General features: G+C 54.6%; 1 protein-coding gene across 1 annotated transcript; it reads right to left on the minus strand.

The window, feature by feature from the left end:
* Nucleotides 1-14370: 14370 nt before the first annotated feature.
* On the minus strand, nucleotides 14371-21485 carry LOC128801768 (zinc finger protein 239-like). The gene is made up of 2 exons (XM_053967893.1): nucleotides 21393-21485; nucleotides 14371-15590 (listed from the first exon to the last, which is right to left on the minus strand). The coding sequence occupies exon 2, from the start codon at nucleotides 15561-15563 to the stop codon at nucleotides 14571-14573; it is 993 nt and encodes a 330-aa protein (XP_053823868.1). The 5' UTR covers nucleotides 15564-15590; nucleotides 21393-21485; the 3' UTR covers nucleotides 14371-14570.
* Between the last annotated feature and the right edge of the window lie 267 nt (nucleotides 21486-21752).

Genomic DNA, 21752 nt, shown 5'->3' on the forward strand with positions numbered 1-21752 from the left:
AGCAGCAGCCGAGGCAACTTGCTTGTCTTTTTTCTTTGGGGCCTCCTCCTCATCCATCAGGTGCGCCTTCAGCGTGCATTCCTCGATGATCTGGCTGAAGGTTGGAGGTGGTGAAGCCGGCATTGACATGATGACTCTTTTGCACATGGCGTTGGCATTCATGTGCACCACTTCTAGGATCATTCCTTCTCGGCGTTCAGGTACCTCTATGCGTCTCTCCACAGCTGCCCGGACCCGATCTACAAAATCTAACATAGGCTCCCCGACTTGCTTGACTGCCGTGTAGGGTATCCCCGGATCCCTGGCAGGTATGCCCAGGAACGCACGCTCTGCTGCACCCCTGGACATGTCCAACACAGCTGTGGGAATTCCCCAAGCTTGCAGTCGCCCCTCACTCCATTCTCCCCCGCCCACAAGATGGTCTAGGGTGATTTGTTCTTCCGCAAAATCCAGGCCATAAGGCCCCTCGTGAATTTCGGGAAGCAGGTCTGCCGCTAGCCTTTTCCACCTCCTCTCTCACAGGTCGTATTCAGATGGGAGAAGCAGGCAGTTGAATAGACGCTTAAGGTCAGCCGGCACTACAGTTTTAGATGTTAAAGTGGCTTTTAGACTCCCTTTAAAAAAAGGACTTTTTCTGCCAAATTTTTGTAATGTCTTGCAGACCTCTTTGACTGAATCGTAGGAGAGGGGAGTCCACGTAGGGTTTTCCCCTCCCCTTGTGTAGGGGACTGGAGTGTGGATCAACTGCTCAATCTCATGGACCGGGCTCCGTCGCACCCCCCTCCTCCCTGTCCCCCCCCTCCCCCCACCCTAGGTTTCCGAGGAGCAGGAGGACGTGGGGGCGGAACGCGAGGGAGAGGACAGGCAGAGCGGGGAGAATCCTCCTCTTCGGAAGGTGGGGAGGAGGCTACTGAGCCCTCCGGCTGGGAGAGGGAGGGGCTGCTGACGCGGCAGGTAGAGCATGCGAGGAGGGAACGCCTACGCCTACCCGAGGAGGGGCAGGGGGAGGGGTGGCAACCCAATGCCTTGAGTGGGCGGTGCCCACGCCCACCGAGAAGCAGGAGGGGGTGGGGTCATAGGGAACAAAGGGAAGAAAGGGATTGTGGGAAGGAGAGACCCTGCCATGTGGCCGCCCTCCATCTTGGGAAGACAAAGAGATCAACCACGTGGCCTCGGCCTCCTCAGAGGAACAAAGAAAGGGGTTCAAAGAAACAGAACTGCACGGGGTATCGCTGAAACTGGGATTTTCAGCTGGGAAAAAGGGATTGGAAAAGGGGTTTAGGGTCGTAACCTCAGCGAATCGACCGATCTCGCTAAGGCGGGGATGCCGGGGTGGCTTGGGGGAGCCAGGAGCACGGTCCACGTTTGTGGAGCTGCCCTGTGTCTCAGATCGACGGGGTGCCCCCCCCTGCCCACCCGGGTTAGGGGAAGAAGGGGTAGAAGAAGGGGATGGGGAAACGGATTCAGGGGAGTAACAGATTTTCTGGATGGTTCTTTCCTTTCCCCAACCGAGTTTCGCGCGGGGTCTGATTTTACCACATCTGAGATCAACAAATGGAATTTAGGGAAGCAGTCATCTGTGGAGGAATCCCTACCGATCCCCTCTGCTAGCCTTTTTCCCACTTGCTCCCAAAATTCTGTTTCACGCACGTCCTCGATAGACAGACGGGGGAAAGCAAAGAACAACCATCGGACAAATTTCTTAACTAATTTTTTTGGGTAGGGGCCCTTCACCAAAAGGATTTCCTTAACTTGGGAATAAAATTCCTTTTCTTGGGCAGATAGCACGGTCCCCATGCTTCTTCCACCCAACCCACCTCACCCCTGGGGCAGTAAAAAGGAAAAAAAGCAAAAAAACGCAGGCGACTCCAGCGGCTGCCGTTCGTGCTGCGTGCCGCACGTCCCAACCTCGGGAACACGGCCAGCCCTCCCCGTATTAGCTGGACACGTTTCCCCGACTAATACTTACCAGACTGAAATCTCTGCAAAGAAAAGCTGCCACCAGGGTCCGGGAGTCCCAAGAAGTGTCCTTTCTGCTGCCCTCTTGGCTGCGAAAGTTTGCACTTCCTGTCCCAGGCAGGACACACTGTCTGGTCCCCCGTGGGCGACGGAGACTTCACTGACGTACTTTGGAGAGCCCCTACTCTCGGTTTCTGTCCGGCACGGAGCTCTGATCTGGCGCGGACCGCTGCCCATTCTGGCTTGGTAACGGCGCTCACCCCTTGGTGGCGGCGCGGCCCCAAGCCAGCGGCGGTGGCTCCTGGCGCTGTTCCTGGAGCTCCGCGGTGAACCTCCGTCCACGCGATCAGCTGAGCGCTGGCCTCGGCCCCGCATTTGGGCGCCAATTGCGACGTGGGTTTTCACTCTCCCCGGCTGCACGCGGCTCTTGGGAGCCTGGCTGTGGCGTAACTTGCACGTGCTGCCGGGGTTTGCTGCCGTGGGTTCCCGGACACGGCTCCGTGTCTCGGGCGCGTGGGCTGGCCAGCCTCTGTTACCGTGCGCTAGGGACCTGGCAAAGAGGTAAGGAATTTGTCCATTTACTCCGTGCTTGGCAGGAACGGTTTATTGGTCACGTGGCGCGGTTCGATGGAAAGACGCAACCGCTCCCGGCACTCGCATGGGAGAAAATGGCGCCTGGGTGCCGGCGGGATAGGATTTTATGGAGGGGCGGGGCGAGAGGATCCATGGCCTGCCAGCCAATAGGGGTGGTTGCTGTGGCGGTGACGCCAGCAACAGCGACCAACCAGGGAACCCCGCAGGGGTGGGCACCGAGCCTCGGACTAAGTGGGATTGTGTGGAGTGGCAGGCACGGGGTCTCCCGGGGCCGGACGGGCAGGTGGTTACAGGAGCGGCAGAGGGAGAAGATCCGGTAGCAGGCAGCATGGGGCCAGAAACTGCGGGGGGGGAACAACACGGGGGTTCCGCAGGATTACAGAACTTGACTTATTTTAACATAAATTAAAACCCTAATCTAAACCCAAACTCTAGGATGCAACATCTCCCCGCTTAATAAAATATAAAAAGAAAGCAGTGGTGTTGATTCAGTCTCTCGAGCGGTAGCCTCTTCTCCTAGCTTCTTCTGCTGCTGCAACTGCAGTGACTGCTACACAGTCTAGGATGCAACAGGAAGGGAATTCCCAGAGGACTCGAGCCTCAACACAGACGAATATTCTGCAGTCTCCAGCAACAATTTGCTTTGGGATTTACGCTGTTGCAGCTCTTCTGGCTGTGAGGATGACCTGAAAATGTGAAGCGAGTGCATCAGCTCTTTACAATGGCTGTGGCAGCACCAGGGTTTGGATTTTTTGGTTGGCATAGAAAAATGAGCCGTGAGCAGCATCTCTGCCAGGAAGGAGAGTGCCCCTGGAGCTGGGGCTGGGAACCCGGGCTCGATGTGAGCACTTGTGGGTGCGAAGGAAGCTGGCAGGGCGCTGAGTTTGCTTTTCCTGCAGGCTTGTGCTCTGATCCGGCAGGACGGGACCCCGCAGCTGCAGGAGCCCAGGCGCCTGTCGGCTCTGCTGCCGGACTTCCTCGAGTGCAGCCTGGAGCCGGACGAGGAGCGGCGCTGGTCTGCCCAGGAGCTGCTGCAGGTGAATGCCAAGCGGCTGCAGGGGAGCAGCAGCGCCAGGGAGGGGTTTTCTTGTGGGGCCCCCTCCGAGAGTCTCCAGTCTCGCTGCTTTCCACACGCAAAGCAAGCAGAATCCTCGCCTGCTTTAGCTTGGCAGGGTCCTTTCCAGGGCATCTGCACCTGGTGCCCCACAACGAGCAGGGCCATCTTCCAGCAGGTCAGGTGGCTCAGAGCCCTGCCTGACCTGAGCTTGGATGTTTCCAGGGAGGAGGCACCTCCCACATCTCTGGGCACCTTCTCTCAGTGCTTCCCCACTCTCCTGGTTAAAAAATCTGCCTTCGATCTCATCTGAGCCTGCTTCCCTCTCCTGAGTTTCAGACCATTTCCCTTTGTCCTGTTGCCACAGAGCCTGAGAGGAAGTGGACTCTGGAAAGTGACGGTTCATTTCTTTCTTTTTTATCCTTTGGGCAGCAACCATTTTTATCATCAGCCAAGCCTCTCTCCAGCCTGACCCCTCTGATCACTGCAGCCAAGCAACTGAGGGAGCAGCAGAGGAGATGAAGCACTGGAGGACAGCTTTTAGCTACAGTACTTAGTTAGGACAACTAGTTAGTCATGGTAGTTAGCAGTGCTAGTTATGGTTATGGTAGTTAGGACAGCCTGTTTGTTATGGTTCTTATGACAGCCTGTTTGGTAGGGCAGTTTTTTGAATAAAAACTCTCTTAAACCTCAACTCCCTTGAGGTGTCCCTTCCTTCTCCCTCTGTGACTCAGCTGCCCAGAGCAATGTGAGGGGAGAGCGGGCCCAACCTTGCCCAGATCTCAGCCCCAGCAGAGCCCTGGCAGAGCCCAGAGCAGCCTCGGCATCTGCAGAGTCAGTGAGACAGAGTGAAAATTTAACAGGGTAGAAATCCATTTGGATTTAGGTGAAATGTGCAGCTTTAAGCTTGCTAACATAAGTTGTAATGAACAGTTTCCACGTGTTCCCCAGAGATGCAGGCAGGGCCTTCTTAGTTCCCATGGCAACACCAAAAAACCTACTAACTCTAGGTAAGTACCAATTGACTTTTACCCATCACCATCACCTAAAAAATAATAGACTAGGTTAGGCTGTGAGAAGCAGGGAGACAGAAAGAAAGAGAGCCCTGGTGCTGCCACCAGGGAAGGAGCGGGGACAGCTGTTGTTCTGGACTTCAGCAACAGACTCTGCACGCCACGCCTCCTCATCCTCTGGCCACCGGTGTGCCACAAGGAAAGAAGAAGGGACAGCTGCTGCTCTGGGCTTCAGCGACAGACTCTGCACGCCTCCTTCCTTTCAGCCATCTGGGAAAGGTAAAACCACGGGGGCGAGCTCTGTGTCAAGCCCCCTGCCCAGCTGATCTTTTTAATAAAGAGCTGAACATTAATAAAGGCATTAGCCCTGTTCATTTCAGTTGGGGGCTCATCCGGGATAGCCACGCCCAAAGAGGACCCCCGGACAGCTGGACAGCTTGACCACCTGCTTCGAGGGACCCTCGGGAGTCGCTGGCTACCTTTGGACCCTAGGATCAGAGTGAGACGAGCAACGCAGAGGAGCGTTGGATTGGTAAGAAAAAACGGGAGACAAGCGAGTGAGTGAGTGAGATGGGGGCCGGCAGCTCGGACCCCTGAAGCGAGAGGGACTCGCTAGTACCGTGTTTCCGGACTCCTGCGAAGGGGCCGGCTGGGAACGGGGGGAAGCGAGTGGAATAGAGAAGCGACTGCTAGCGACTCTGGGGATGAGTTGAATGGACCCGAAGTTTGTGTGCTTGTGATGTCCGGGCATTGTGTGGTTAATGTGTTCTTAATCGTGTGAGTGCCTGGTGTATAAAGAGAGTGAACGAGTGAGCGAGCGAGTGTACCCGCGGTGCGGGGATAAGTTCTACCCATGTCTGAAGCGGCCGAGTGAGGCCCGAGGCGCCGGCTGGGATAAGCTGTGGGGGCAGGGAGCGCTCCGCGGAGAAGTGGAACAAGTGGAGAAACGTGGGTGAGGACGTTTACTGTGTTTAAAGGTGGTGATTTGTGTAGACTATGCACATTTTAACCATGGCTAGACGAACCTGGGGGGTTCCTCTGCCCCGGTGGTTCGGACTTGATTCCTGGAATTTTACTGTGTGCTGTTATTCTGACTGTGCCCAGAGTGTGTGGGGACCAGAGGAAGCTGATGTGGAGAGGTGCTGAAGTGTTGTATGCTGTGTTGTGTTGAGAAAAGTGGGCACTTGTGGAGATACCACCTTTCCCAGTGAGTTGGTGTGGTTCTTCCCCGGCATTGTGGTAATTTGATTCTCGGGATTGTAGGGTTGTGTTTCTGGAGATTTTAGGATTTTGTTTGCAACAAGTGTAGCATTTTATGCAGAAGAGCTACAGTATGGTGATTTATGTTTAACTGTGGTAAAACAAATTAGAGGAATTCCAGGAATTCCTCCCCCACAGCAACTTAAACCCTGACTCTGGTGAATTTGAGATAAGGAGGGGGGTCTGTGTTTGTGGGCATATCAGAGTTTTTGCTGTAACAGGCACAGCCTTTTGCAGGGCAGCAAAGTGAGTGTCAATAGAAACAATGCTTTAATTAGATTGTGTGGGAAGAGAACTGGAAAAGACTGAGATTTTGTGAAAGAGAGTTTAAATAAAGGAGAAATGCCAAAGTGATAAATGGAATAGCCTGCAGGCAATTCCTGGTAGTTTTTGGTGCATTGAGCGGCTGGCACCCTGCGTGAGTACGACTGCAATACAGAGTTTGTGAGAGGGGCTGGTATTGCTGTTCTATGCCCCAAGTGTAAATTGAAGGCTCCTGATCAAGCCGGTTCAGAACCTGAGACCTTAAAGCTTATGTGTGGAGGATCACATCTGATACCTGCCACCTGGGGTGTGTGTGTGAGAAAAACTGAGAAAAGACTGTGAGGCTTGAGTAGAAACAAAAGTCCACAGGAAGAAGCCTTTCAAATTTCCTAGAACTCCAAGGATACAGGGTATTAAAGAAAAAGGCATGGGCATGGCAGGCTGGTGCCAGCTGTGGGTTTATAATTACAGACTGTTTGTCAGATAGAGATCTCCAGTGGACAAAGGAAGCCACGCGGGCCTTTCACCAGCTAAAGAGTGCCCTCATGTCAGCTCCAGCTTTGGGATTTCCAGATTCTTTCTATTCTCCCATGTGGCTCAGGACCTGAATTCATACTGGAGGGCAGTTGATTACTTTTCCAAGCAACTAGGTGCAATGCCAAAGGATGGCCAGGTTGCCTCAGAGCTGTAGCAGCAGTCGTGCTGAATATACAAGAAGCACACAAGTTTACCCTGGGACAGAAATTGACTGCACTAGTGTCCCACACAGTGTCCTCAGTACTGGAAGTAAAGGGCAGCCACCGGCTGTCACCACAGAGGTTCCTGAAGTACCAGGCCATCATGGTAGAACAAGATGATATAGAGAGAGTGGTAGCTAACATTATCAGTCCAGCTTCTTTTCTCAGTGGAAATCAAGGAGAAGCAGTACACCACGACTGCCTGGAGACTACTGAAGTTACTTACTCCAGCCACCCAGACTTAAAGGACACTCCTTTGGACAATGCAGAGACCTGGTTCACTGACAGGAGTAGCTGCGTTGCCAGTGGAAAGCGACCTGCTGGATATGCAGTCACTACCTGCAGAGAGGTAATGGAATCTGTACCCTTACCAACAGGCACCTCTGCGCAGAAGGCCGAGATCATTGCACTGGCCCGTGCCTTGGAAATGGCAAAAGGAAAGAGAATAAACATTTAGACAGACTCCAGACGTGCATTTGGAGTTGTGCAGGCACATGGAGCTGTCTAGAGAGAGAGGGGGGACTGCTGACCTCACAAGGAAAGAACATCAAATACGCACAAGAGATAATCCGGCTGCTGGAAGTGTGCATATTAAAGCAGAGCAGAGAGTGAGCTCAGAATTGGGAAAAAGAAATGAGCTGGTGGATGGAAAGGCAAAGAAAGCAGCAAAAGGTGAGGTAATTATGGACAGATTTCCTTTAAAGGTAAGCGAGAATATAATAATAATAATAATAATAATAATAATAATAATAATAATAATCAAAAGGGCCATATAACCAAGAGGGGTGGGCTACCATTGAAAGGGAGCTGGTAATCCCCTCCCATACGTGTGGTCACTAGTAAGGGAGGAGCACCAGAAAACACACTGGGGCCTAACTACTTAAAAGCTTTGATAAAGTCTGGCTCCTTACCCAGAATGACCAAGGCTACCAGTGCCTTTTGCTTTAAGTTTGTGTTTGCCCACTATTCTCCTCCCTAATCTCCTCCCCTCCCGAGTTACCAATCTCCCCAAGGCCTTCCCTAACTTCTTCCCTCCCAAGCTGTCAATCCTCCCTATCCCCACCCCTTTTTCCAGAGTGTTCCTTGTCTATCTTGTAGTATTCGATACCCCATTTGTTGCTTTGCATTATCCCCCTCCCCTGCTCTGCCTGATAGGTTTATAGAATGTTAGTCCTGCCCTAGATTCCTCCTCTGCCATGCCCTCATGGATTGGTTGCCCTATACCACTCCCCCTATAAAAACCTCTGCAGACCCCCTAATTTTTGTGTTGGGGTCCTGCGGCGTCACACTCTTACTCCCAGGTCTGGGGCAGCTCTGACGCCCTTCGGTGTTGCCCCCGCCTGGACTTCCGCTTCTCTCCCGCGTGCCGCTACCGCCGGCACGCCGGTCGGGGTCTGCCGGGTTCCGTCCCCCACGCGAGGGTCCGAGGCAAAGAGGGAAGGAATGTCCAAATCACCCATGAGGAAGGCAGGAAGGCTTTATTGTCACAGAGAGCTCCGGTGAGGGGGTAGCCACCCGCGCTTCCCACTCCACGTGGGGGAAATGGCCCCAGGACCCGGGAGGGAGCGGGATGATATAGGATGATATAGGGGATGCGATAGGGAGGGCAGACGTTGCCCCCCAGTTCGTGCAGGTGCCGCAGTGATGATGTAGGACAGCGACCAACCGGGACACCGCGGGGGCAAACACCGAGCCTCGGGCTGAGTGGGATCGTGGGGGAGTGGTTACAGGAGTGGCAGGGCGGGGAAAATCTAATGGCAGGCAGCCTGGGGCTAGACACCGCGGGGGGGGAAGACACAGGGGAAGCACGGGGGTACACAGGACTCGACTAGCTAACACAAATAAGAACCCCTAAAACCCAATCCCAGGATCCAACAATTCCCTCTTTTTCAAAATATAAAAAAGAAGAACGGCTGCTTGATCTTCTTTGCTGCTCGTCTGACTGCTTCTTCACTCAGCTTCTGCTCTTGGTGTCTCAGCTGCTGCAATGGCTGCCCTTTGCAGATGGAGAGGGCCTGCTGCGATGATGCTGGGGTGGTTCTTCCCTGGGTGTTTGGGGATAGGGGAACTGGGACAACTTTATTACAAGCACACAAACTGGGGACACAATCAGACAGGGGTGGCTGGAAGATTTTTCTGGGGCTCTAGGGAAAAGCATTTTTTAAAGAGATTATAGGGTCCTTTTTCTTTTTGCATCGCCTGTGGTTTGATGCAACCCCCCGATTGATGGGGTCATCTGCCACACTCACAGGCACCCTGATGTTTTGAACTACCACCTGCACAATTACTTGATAAATCACAGCCCCCCTTAAGGTGCTGTGGTCTGCCTTATTTTTATCTTCACGCAAGGCAGATGGGCGTTGTTTTTTCAGCTTTTTGGGGGAATGGGGTCTTCCTCCCCTCCTCTCCCCCCCTCCCACTGTCCCTGGGGGTGCCCTGCCCAAAAATGGACACTGGATAACAAAATGTCCTCTCTGATCGCAGTGGAAGCATTGGCGTCTCGATGGAGGCTGCTTCGGACCAGCGTTCTCTGGAGGCACAGCATCCAAGGCAACCACGTGGCTTCTGGGCCTTTTAGGGATCTCAAGCTGTCTCAGTGTTCACGGATGCTGCTTCCAGGACAGACTTGTCCTGGGCTTCTGACCCCTCCACATGCCTCTCAGCTGCCACCTCGACCCGTTCCATGGAATCTGGAAAATGCTGAGAAACCCACCTCGGCTTCCCCCTCCCCCTGCTTCCCTCCCTCCCAGGTCTCCGGGAACCATGGGAATGTGAGGCAGGGGTTCCGATTCCCCCCCAACCTTTCCCTCCCGCCCGGCTCTCCGGGGCCCATGGGAAGATGGGGATAGGGTGTGGGAAACAGGATGGGGGCTGCCTCCCTCAGGCAGCGGGGCGGGGATGGCAGAGCTCTCCCCAGAGGGAAAGGGTGGGGTCGATGACTCAGCAGGGAGGATCTGCAAAGGACTGGAGGGAACGCCCACACGAGGGGGAACAATGGGTGAGGGAGTAACCTGACCTCCCAAGGGGGCGGCGCCCACACCCACAGGGAGGCAGGTGGGGGTTGGATTAAAGGCGGCGAACAAAGGACAGAAAGGGGTTGTGGGAAGAAGAGGCCCTGCCATGTGGCTGCCCTCCATCTTGGGAAGACAAAGGGATCGAGCACGTGGCCTCGGCCTCCTCAGGGAGACAAAGGAAGGGGTTTAAAGAAACAGAGCAGCGTGGGGCAGCTCTAGAACCGGGATTTTCAGCAGGGAAAAGGGGATTGGAAAAGGGGTTTAGAGTCACTTCCTTGGTATTATCCCCCTCCCCTGCTCTCCCTGATAAGTTTATAGAATGTTAGTCCCAGGATTCCTCCCCTGCCATGCCCTCATTGGTTGGTTGCCCTATACCACGCCCCCTATAAAAACCTCTGCAGACTCCCTAATTTTTGTCTTCGGGTCCCAGGTCGTGGACCTAATAAATCCATCCAGTTTTACCCCAAGTCCCGTGTCGTCATCTGTTCCTGCGCCAGACCAAGCGATAACTGGGAATAGCAGAGCTCTCGGGGGGAAGGTCACGCCCCTGCTGTCGCTGCCCAGCACGCCACGACAGCGCACTCTGACATGCCAGTATTACAGAGTGCATCAAAACGAAGTGTTGACTTTTAAGTGGTAGCTTCCACAGGCTTTTTAGAACACATATCTGATCGAAAGGATCATTGTCAGGAATTTATATGCCACTATCACTCAGCTGAACTGACAGTGTGATCCTTGCCTCCAGACTAACCCCAAGAATACCCCCAGACAAAACTTGGTCAGATTGGGAGGGGCCAAGGACCCAGACAACTGTGGTAAATTGGCTTTTCAATATTCCCATGGAAAGGGGCGTGTCATTATTTATGAGTATTGACAAATACACTTTCAGGGTGGCCAGAAGCATTCCCCACCAGAACTGTCAAGGTGACCAGAGTAAATAATACCACTTTCAGAGTTCCAGTCACAATATTCCCAGGCAAAGGATCACATTTTATTTCCAGAATAGTGCAAGAGATCTATATGGTGGCTTTGAGTAGACAGGTCAACGAAAATGAAAAGACATGGGGCTGGAACTCCAAGCAGGGAGCTACATAACATTACAGCCTGGGAATTAAGTATACGTTAAGTCTCTTACAGAAAAGACTTTGAACCACAGTGGAAAGGACCATTCCAGATGCTTCTCACCACCCACACCACTATCAAGATTAAGTAGCAGAATGCCTGGATCCACCACGCTCGAATGAAGCAGGCACCAGAAGCCCCTTGGAAATTGACACCAAGAGACAATGAACTGAGACTGAAACTCATTTGGGAAAATGAGTGCATTGTGGGGGGTAGTTTGTAATTTTATTTATGGAACTGCTTTGTGTATAATTGTAATTGAAGTCCTAGAATACCTCTATCCAAAAAAATACTGAATGGCCTTGGTCCCAGGTTCTAATCAGTACCCTGGATCTATGAGCGAGCTGGCCACTGCAGCAGGTGGACTGGCAAACTTAGAACAAGCCCTACAGTTATCCCTAAAAGGCCAGGGTCCAAGATCACAAGTTCATAGTAGGAGCGCTTGGTATGGTTCAAGATAATGTGTCTTTAGCTTTCAGTTTTATACAAGCACAGTTTTGGATGCAGCCAACAGCAGCTCTAATCATATGGGAGATGGGTGAAAATAATTTTCTGGCTGAAATTCAAAGGATTGTCTGGGATAATGCCATTGATTCTGAATCCTGATGGACTATGGTAAATTTTCGGATTATATCAAGAAATCTCAGAAGCATCTGTGACCTATGATCCTGCTTCTAATGTGGCCAATGCCTTTGTACTTACTGTAAGTAATGCCACTGTTTATGTTATCCACTCCATCATCGCCCTAGGATTAAATCATGAAAAATGGTGCTCTACCCCCCAGAACATAGGCTGTGGGCACGAAAGGTGAATGAAAAGTGGCAAACAGTAAACTTAGAATCTTGTGCTACTGGGGAACAACAAGGATGCATTTGTGAAAGCAATACTATTAATGCTGAAGATGTGTGTCTTGACGCTGAACAAAGTATCTGCCACTTTGAGATTCATCCAGTCACTGATCAGAAAACTGGGCTTGTATATACTAGTAAAGATTGTGCATGCCTGGGAACTCCTTGTGCTATTGCAATTGTGCCTAGTAGGTCAAATGTGCATAGTAAAGCATTAAGGGACACTTATTAACATAAGGATTTGCATTAAGTAAAAGAATTTACTTCTCATCTTATGGAAAGGGGGGAATGAGACAGAGTGAAAATTTAACAGGGTCGAAATCCATTTGGATTTAGATGAAATGTGCCGCTCTGAGCTTGCTAATATAAGTAAAACATGCTGTTTAGTCACGTAACTGCAGCACTAGCAAAACTGCTCCAGCAGAGGAGAAAGAATACAAATTTCCAAGCTAAAGAGATAAGAGATAAGAAAGACTCCTCGGAACTTGAAACAGACAGCGCAGAGTGACCCAGGAGTTCTTTCTGTACTTTCTGACAAAAAACTAGGTACAAGTGTAACTAGCTGTGAGTGTAACGTGAAATCAGCAGAATGAATACATGAACCTATTGTGAAATTCTATGCATATGTAAATTAGTAAGGGGTAATAAACAAGGATCAGGAGTCCTCAAGAGCACGCATGTCCTTTGAAGGGAAACAATCCCTACATGCGCCCAGCGCTGTAATTAACATACCGTCCCTGCAAACCTTTATTGGAATTGTGGGTTCTTGACTTTTTACCACTATTCAGTGGGGACCTTGATCTTTCACCTCCAGGACGCCCTGCACCACTACTGTGTCCCCTCCCTGGGCCACCGCCCTGACCCCTCCCTGGGCTGGACCCTGGCCAACCTCGGGGACACCCCAGGGACCACCTGGGCCTGTGTGAGAGCCCTGGACAGCGCCTGGCGGCGTGTGCTGGACAGGCTCATGGACAGCTGGGCCCCGGTGGCCAAGGAGACCACCAAGCTCCGTGACGCCTGCAGGGATGCAGCCACCAGGAGGGGACAGCCGGTGGATGCGGCCATCAGGAGGGAGCAGCGGCTGGAGCTGTACCTGGGGCTGCTGGGGGACTTGGTGGCCACGTGTGACGAAGCCACCGCAATTCCCCGGGAGGTGCAGCGCCACCTCGGGGACATTGAGTTAGCCCTGGAGGGGACAACGCAGGTGTCCCCTGATTTCCGTTCAGCCTTGGTGGTCACGGTGGCCGAGGCCAAGCAGCTGTGGGAGGCCAGTGCCCACCAGGCCAAACATCACCTGCTGGGGACACTTGGGGAAATCAACACCCTCTTCTTCTTTCCCTCTCCTGGCCACAGTGGCCACGCAGTGGCCGAGCAGAGCCAAAGAGCCACCGAGGACATCTCGAGGTTGCTGTCGACAGAGCAACATCACCACTGGGCCGCCATGGGCTGGGGGTCACCTCTGCAGAGACTTGGGGACATTCTGAGGACACTTTGGGAGCACTTGGGGACACTTGGGGAAGGCGTGTGGCGACGCTGGTGGGGGCAGGGGGGTGAACGAACCTCCTCTCAGTGCCTTGCAGGAGACCTGGCTGTGATGTGGGGACTGGGGGGGTCCCCAGGCAGCCCCCGCTGCTGAGCACTGACCCTTCCCCAGGGTCACCACCTTCAGTGCCCCTGACCCCACCTCAAGCACTGACCCCCCCCACCAAGCACTGGGACGAGTGGAGACCCCCCTTCTCGGTTTTCTGGTGGTCGAGATGACCCCGAGATTGTGAAAAGTCCTTTTCTCCCAGCCCCACGGCCAAAGAAGGAGTCGAGATGCGCAGCTTTGCTTCTCACGGTCGTTTATTTTCTCTTATCAATAACATGCTTTGTCCGTTCTGCTGAGCTCTGTCCAGCAGGTCGGTCTGTGGCAGTCTCCCTGCCCTCAGGGCGGTGTTTGCCTTTTACACTAAAAACGACCTGTACTATGTTTAGAATAATGTGCCAACATCTATCATTTATGTGGGACAGTGTGACTCTACCTTCAACCAATAGAAAAGTGTCACCATCACAGCAAGACATGGAGTGCAAGAAGGAAAAGAAGGTCAGGACAAGCCCAAATCCCTCTATCTTGTCCCCTTGAACCCCTTATTTTAAAACCCTAAAATTCTATTTTTTCACCCTGTGTTAATTCAACTACCACACTACTCAAACCCTTGTGGCTTGTAATTCCTCACACGAAGCTGACAGTTTTCTCCAGGGGCTAAACCCAAAGCCACAGGTATTCTTCACACTGTGCCAAGGTCTCCGAGCCCCCTCCCAGGAGCTCAAGCCATCCAGGGCAGCCAGAGGGATGTCCTAGATTCCGACACCCCCCAGTCACCGAGCACCAGGACACCCCCGTGCATTGCCTGACCCCATTCACTGACCCCCCCCAAAACACTTCGGACCCCCCCTGAGCCGTGAGCCATCCCCCCCAATGCACCAGGACCCCCCACTCACGGCCCCTCCCCCATCCATGGGAACCTCCCCCAAATCACAGCAGCACAAGAAGAAGAAACCAACACCTTCCCCCCACCCAACGGAGCTCACCAGGGCTCCACCAAACAGGGGGCACCGGGGATCATCCAGCCCGGAGACTCCCATGGGGGATGGAGCTGGAGCAGCACACAAAGCTCTTCCATCACTCTCTTCCCTCACATGGGGCACTCACAGGGCTTCCCTTAGTGGCACCTTTGTTGGTGTTCCATCAATGTTGAGCTCCTGGAGAAGCTCTTCCCACACTCCCCACACTCGTAGGGCCTCTCCCCGGTGTGGATGCGCCGGTGCACGGTGAGGTGGGAGTTTTGCTTGAAGCCCTTCCCGCAGTCGGGGCAGCGGAAGGGCCTCTCCTCTGTGTGAATCCGCTCATGTACGAGGAGATCGGAGCTGGTCTGAAACCTCTTCCCGCACTGGGGACACTCGTAGGGCCTCTCCCCTGTGTGGATGCGCTTGTGTTTTCTCAGGTCTGAGCTCCGCCAAAAGCTCTTCCCACACTCCCCACACTCGTAGGGCCTCTCCCCAGTGTGGATCACCTGGTGCCGGATCAACTCAGAGCTCCGGCTGAAACCCTTCCCACATTCCAAGCAGCTGTAGGGCCATTCCCCAGTGTGGACCACCTGGTGCCGGAGCAGCGCAGAGCTCTCTCTGAAGCTCTTCCCACACTCCCCACACTCGTAGGGCCGTTCCCCAGTGTGGATCCTCTGGTGCTGGATCAGCTTGGAGCTGCAGCTGAAGCTCTTCCCACACTCCCCACACTCGTAGGGCCGTTCCCCAGTGTGGATCCTCTGGTGCTGGATCAGACTGGAGCTCCAGCTGAAGCTCTTCCCACACTCCCCACACTCGTAGGGCCGTTCCCCAGTGTGGATCCTCTGGTGGTGGATCAGACTGGAGCTCCAGCTGAAGCCCTTCCCACACTCCCCACACTCGTAGGGCTGTTCCCCAGTGTGGATCCTCTTGTGCTGGATCAGGCTGGAGCTCCAGCTGAAGCCCTGCCCACATTCCAAGCACTTGTGTGGCTTCTCCCTGCCATGAGCCTTCTCCACCAGCTTCGAGCTCCGGCTGGATCTCCGGCCGCCTTCCTGGCTCAGGGGGGCTCTTTCCTCCCCGCAGCTCCCTGGGCTGGGTTTGCAGCCACTCCCCGGGCAGGATCTCTGGGGCTCTTCCTCCTCCTCCATCCAGCCACGCCCTGACAATGACAAATCCTGGTTTGGGGAAAAAACAAGAGGAGAGCACCTTGGACTGGAGGTTCCTCCTTGCCCAAGTTCATCTCAGGAAGTCAAAGGGAATCTTGTGCCTGGAAGAACCTCCAAAACACCAAGATTCAGCCCAGAAATCCTGCAAACTTCAAGACACAGATCAAAAACTCCCCAAACATCGCAAGTCAGCAAAAACTTCCTCCAAAATATAAAGATTCAGCTGCCACATAAAACCAAACACTAACATTTAGCCCAAGAAAGCTCAGAAACACCAAGATTCACCCCTGTGAAAATCGTGGATCCCCCTCCAGTCACCTGCTGCACGTGGGGGGAGCAGCGCTCCTGGGGCTGGGGGGAGGCTGCAGATACAGGGAGGGGTGGAACCGTGTGCTGCTTCCTGTTTCTGCTCCTCCTCCTCCTTCTGTGTCTCTGCTCTTCCTCCCACTCCTCTTCCTCCTGCTACTCTTCCTTCTCCTACACAATCCCACCTTCTCCTGCCACATGCAGCGTTTGACCACTTTGTTCCTCAACCCTGCTTCTCCTTCCCTTCTCCTCCTGCCCCCAGGCCCAGCACCCACTGCCGGCTCCCTCTTCCCCCCAAACCCACAGCATCCCAGCGCAGGGGCAGGGATGGAGCTGGGGCAGGTCGGGCTGGGGCAGCGTGGGGCTCTCGGCCGCCTCCGCCCGCACTCGGTCCCCACTGCAGCCGCTCCCGCCAGGACAGCGCGGGGGGGCCCGGCCTTGGCGCTGCCCCACTCCCACCTCCCCAAATTCCCCTCGCGGGGGGCGCTGGGACCGAGGGGGGGCGCAGGTGGGGTCCAGGTGGGGAAGGCTGGGAGCTGCGAGTCTGCCTGGCAACTGGTGAGTCATCAGCGCCGCGCGCTCTGATTGGCTGAGCTCTGCCTGAGGGCTGGGGCTGCAGCAAAGAGCGGACACCCTGCTCCAGGGGGGATCTCCCGCAAACGGGGCACCCCCATGAAAGGAACAAGAGGAAAGTGTCTTTACAAACAGATGCTGTCAATCTGCTCAGAGATAGGGCCAGGGACCTGTACATAAGGAAGTGACAGGAGAAGCCATCGGTTTCAGAAAATGGTATCAATTGATGACACAGACTGCTGCTCAGCCAAGGTCCTGCTCAATCCATGAACTTCCAGAAGAACAACAAAGCCTTAACACAGCCATGAATATCGTTTGCTAGACAATAGTGGGGTGCATATGAAGGGGGTATGTAGCAGGTGGATTGGGAAGTCTGTAGCTCTCAAGTACTTCAGCCAGTGGGGAAAGGGAGAGGGAGATGTGGCCAGGAGAATTAGGATGAAAAGGAGGCTGTGTCCTCCAACAACTGGAGAGTTCCCATGGGCAATGTCCCATGGCCTCTCCCATTTTTAGGAATGAAATTACTTTTACAGGACTCCTCTGTCTGCTTTCTGGACAGAAACCTCTGCTGATGTCAATGTTTCCGCACACCCTGGGGCTCATCCGGAATTCCTTCCACCATCCGGGGCGGCGGGCAGGGAGTGCAGCTGAAGGTGCCTCACCCACTTTGGGTGATCGGCTCCCTTGGCTGGCGGCGGCACCGGGGATTGACTGGGGACCCGGCAGTGACCAGGAGACAGACGAGTGACACATCAGGGGGGTCTGTGAGGAGGCAGCAGGGAGAGAGCACTGAAAATCTCATCCGTGAGTGCACTGGGATCTTAGGGGAGTGAATATGGCAGGGCACCCAGGGAGGGCAGAAAAGGGAAAGCCAGGGTGGGGTCCTGGCCAAAGGGATGATGAGCCCAAAATGTCTCTGAAGGGTCCCCTGGGAGATGTTGAGGTCGTTTGCACATTCCCCCAGAGGTAATTAAGGACATGCACACCCAGGGGGGCAATAAGGGAAGTGGAGAAGGGATTTGGACAACAGGGCATGGATGGTGTTGGTGTGCTGGGAAGGGATCGGGTGAAGGGGAGTGTGCAGCAATATGGGGAAGGCAAGAAGCAGCAGGAGGGATCAATGTGGCAAGAAAAAGGATGATGGAAAAGAGGAGGAAGAGAAAAATACAGAGCACTGAGATGTTTTCCAGCACTGTTTTATGCTCAGAATTTGCCAGCTGATCCAGATCCTCTCCATCCCCAGTTTCCAGGACAGGAAAAGAAGGAGGTCAGGATGTCAGGGGGTTTCTCTGCGGTGGGCAGCGGCAGCACCGGGCGCAGAGCTGCGGGACCGGGAGCACGGGCTGGGGGCCTGTGGGGAGCTGCGGGGCCGGGCCAGGGCTGTGGGGCAGCCGGGGCTCAGCGCCGGGCGCTGCCTGACCCCACCAGCCCCGGGCAGGGCCGGCACTGGCCCCCGGCCCCCAGGAGGCTGCGGGACGCCCCGGCCACTGCCCGGCCCCGGGGAGCTGCCGGCCCTGCCCGCCGGGGGGGCCGCCTTTGGACACTGCGGCAGGACAGGGACCGGCTCTGCCATACGGGCTCTGGAGGGGACCCTGAGCACAAGCAGGAAAACAAAGCAACAGCTGGGAAATGCAGAGTGTACATGCAAGGAGCAGGATTTTCTATTACTGGTTTGGGTCGCTGGAGAAAGGAAAGATTTTGCAGAAAGCTCAGCAGCTCTCAGAGGATGAGCACCCACAGGCACTGAGCGGGGCTGCAGCAGTGGCAGAAGAAGGCCCTGGAGCACTTGGGCACAAAGGCACAGCAGCTGAATGCAAGGAGGGATGAGCCAAAGGCCAAGCTGAAGGCAAAGGCCATGGCACAGTTCCTACAGCCCCTCAGGGATCAACCCCAGGGCCCAAGGGGGCCCCAGCACCCAGGGGATGGGGTCGGCCACAAGCACCTGGCAGAGGCATTGCCCTCCTGGGCAGGGGAGAGCCCACCCAAACAGCCCCTGGCAACGACTCAGGGCTGGAAACCAAGATGCCATGGGTACGGCTCTTGCCATTGGCTGTGGCAAGAAGAAGAGCCAGACCCAGGGCCGATATTCAATTGTCTCCCTTGCAATTCATCCTGGCAATTCCTTACCCTGCTAATTCTCCACCTAGTGCAGGCTGGAGGTAAGGGATGGACATCTAAAGCAGTCTGTGGCCACAATCCTGTCTCTTGTGAAATCTCTGCCACAGGAAGCTGGGCTGGCACAGAGCCTGCCTTGGCACTTTGCTGTTGCCAACATCCAAGCAGGACATCGGGCCCTGCCTAAGGACTGCAAAGCAGCACCACTGCTGGCCAAGTGGCGTGGCCCGTGCCAAGTGGCCCTGAGGCCAGAAACAGCCGCCAGCACAGCTGAACACGGGGGGACCCCTCAGCCTCGGCTCCAGGGCTCTGAAGCCCCGGAGATTTGCACTTCCCGCCTGCAGCAGGAGGATGGGAGGCCCCCACTGAGCCTGCACTGAAGGCAGCGCAGCAGCAGCCAGGCCTCCACAGCGGGGCAAGCCCCTGGGCCTGCCCACACATCCTCTGCTCAAATCCTCCGCCTGCCCACCCTCCTTTGGCATCTCCAGACACCGGGGCCAATCCTTGCTGCCACTGCTGCAGCTTCAGTGCTTTCTGTGCCTGCACTGCCGCAGCTGCTGGGGAACACAACGGCACAATTCCACTCTGCCTCTCACTTACACTCACACACTGCGCTGCCTGCCATTGCATCCATGGAAAATACACCAGGGCATCGACTTCAACCTTTTCAACATTTGATTTCTCTACTCAGGCTTGCTTTGCCTTGGCATCGGGGAATGAAAGGTTCAAGGTTTTTTTAAGGGATGTCCCACCACTCCACGGAGATGAGTTGAGCAGCTCAACACTCTGCGAATGGCCCAAAGGATACCCACAAAGATAACGACCAGCAGCAAAACAGCAACGCCCAGCAGCAAACAGCAACCAACACCTACCCCAGACACTGCCCCCGGCACAGCTGGAGACACCTGCTCTGCAAAAGGCTGAGAAGGAAATCCAGCAGTTCCCACCTAATTAACATCAGAAGCAAACAAATCCGGGTCCAATAGGAACACAAATACTAAAAACTGCACGACTGAAACTATAGAACATTAAACCAATGGGTTTAGATTGGTTCAGACTGTATCAAATTTGGGGAAAATCTAGTAAAACCCACGTGTCACAGAACGATTTTCTCTGCAGAGCCGGGCTATGTGGGGATGGAATGATTTCTGTTGCACATCCTGGCCAGAATCAATAATGCCTTGACTCTAACACTAAACATATTGGTGGAGTTTTTCTTTTTCCTGCAGTTTCAGTGCAAAGTTTATAGCATTAGAATGTTTTTTGTAATAATCCTACTTCTGTATTGCCAGTTAGGTTTGGGTCAGGGATGGGAGAATGACTTTTTACTCCAAAGAGAAGTAGAAAAAACTTAATTGCCTCGAAATTTTTTTGGCTATGTTTGTGCGTGGCTCATAGTGATGGCAAAATTTTGCTCTAGGTTTGTCGACGTTCACCTTTAGGCTGCATTTTGCAAAACGAGTAGAGATTTAAAGGTGACCCTTTAACTCAGAAACAGTAAAGAGATGATTTGAGGGAAAAAAAAAAAAAAAGCATCAGGTTGTGGGGGGGCCACATGTGAGGCTGCTGAAGGCTGCTATGGGAGAGAAGCTGCATTCCAGGCAGCCAGCAGAGGAGCTTTAGAAATGCAAATTAACACTGCTGGGGCAAAGTGCGGACAATGCACCCGGCTCTTCTTGCCTGGGGCAGGAATTGGGCTGATTCCCTCTGCCCCTCACCCCAAGCTCTGCCTGCTTGCACAGATGCAATTGGCACAGCTGAAGGCAGAGCCCATGGTCAGGATCTCTGACTCTGCAACAGAAATGGGTGAAGCTGCAAAGGGAAACAGCAAATGGAGAACGCTGTGAAAACTGCACTAAAATAAGGGGGGGATCATCCCTGTGCCCACTCCAACATGTGCTGTCACTGTCTATGCTATACAGGGAGCATCAGAGCACTGGGGTTTTTGCTCTAACAAGTTCAGGGAAATCAGTCGAAATTCAAGTACTTGATGATGTAAATAGAAAAAAAGCGGTCAATTGATGCAGCCCCGGCTGGAGGGAGCGCCCAAAAATGGGGAAAAGATGAAGGGCCACCAGAACAAATCCTACAACCGAAGAGGACCCGGGAAGAACAAAACAGAGTCAATGAGTGAATCTGCCTGGAGACAGGGCCAGGGACTTGTAGATAAAGAAGTAACGGGAGAAACCATCAGTTCCAATAAATGTTACAAACTCAATACAGACAGCTGCTCAAAGTCCCGCTAAATTCCTCAACTTCCAGAAGAACAAAGACTTCACAGAGCCACGAATATCGGCTGTTATACACAAGGAGGGTGCACATTAACGAGGACAGGCAGCAGGCGCATCGGGAAGTCGGAACCTTCCGAGTCCCTCAGGCAGCGGGCAAAGACAGAGGGAGATGCGGCCGGGAAAAGGAGCATAAAAAGGAGGTTGCGTACTACAGCAAGGGCAGAGAGCGCACGGCAAATGCCCCACGGCCTCTCCCTCTGCCCAGCAATAAAGTCACTTTGACAGGACTCCTCGGTCTCCTCTGGGCACAGAAGCCTCCGGCGACGTGAATTTCCCCGCACGCTCCCGGCGACGGGGCAGCCACCTCTGTCCTACCCACAGCAAGCGGGACGAGGCAGCGCTGCTCCGGCAGCGGCTCCTGCCCAGGCAGCGGCGGGAAGGAGAGCGCGGGCAGCCGCTCCCGCAGCGCCCTCGGCCCAAGGCCACCACGGGCCGGACACGGCACAAGCAAGCCGCCGCAGCCCCCTGCCGCCCCCTCCGCCCGCAGCGAGCCCCGAGCCCCCGCAGAACCCAGCGCGGCTCCCACCTGCGCCGGGGCCGCCTCCCAGCTCCGCCAATGCCGCCTCCCCGGCCTCCGGCCGCTGCCGCCGCTCCCGGGCCCGCACAGACGCTCCGCCAATGGCGCCACTGCCCAGCCAGGGCCGCCCTCAGGCCGCCAGCGGGGCCGTGCTTCGCCCCGCTCTCACCAATCAGCGCGCCACAACCACGACTGACGGCACAGCCGGCCAATCGCAGCGAGGGGCGGGCTCTGCACACGGCACCGCCTCGCCCCGCGCTCTCAGGGCCCCCCGGGCTGGGCGAGGGCAAAGCCGCAGCTGAGGAACAGCCCTGGAACGGGCCCGGGCCCGGGCCGGCATCCAGCGCAAACACAAACAAACTTCTCCGC

This window comes from Vidua chalybeata, chromosome 31 (assembly GCF_026979565.1).
Source record: "Vidua chalybeata isolate OUT-0048 chromosome 31, bVidCha1 merged haplotype, whole genome shotgun sequence".
NCBI classification, from domain to species: Eukaryota; Metazoa; Chordata; class Aves; order Passeriformes; family Viduidae; genus Vidua; species Vidua chalybeata.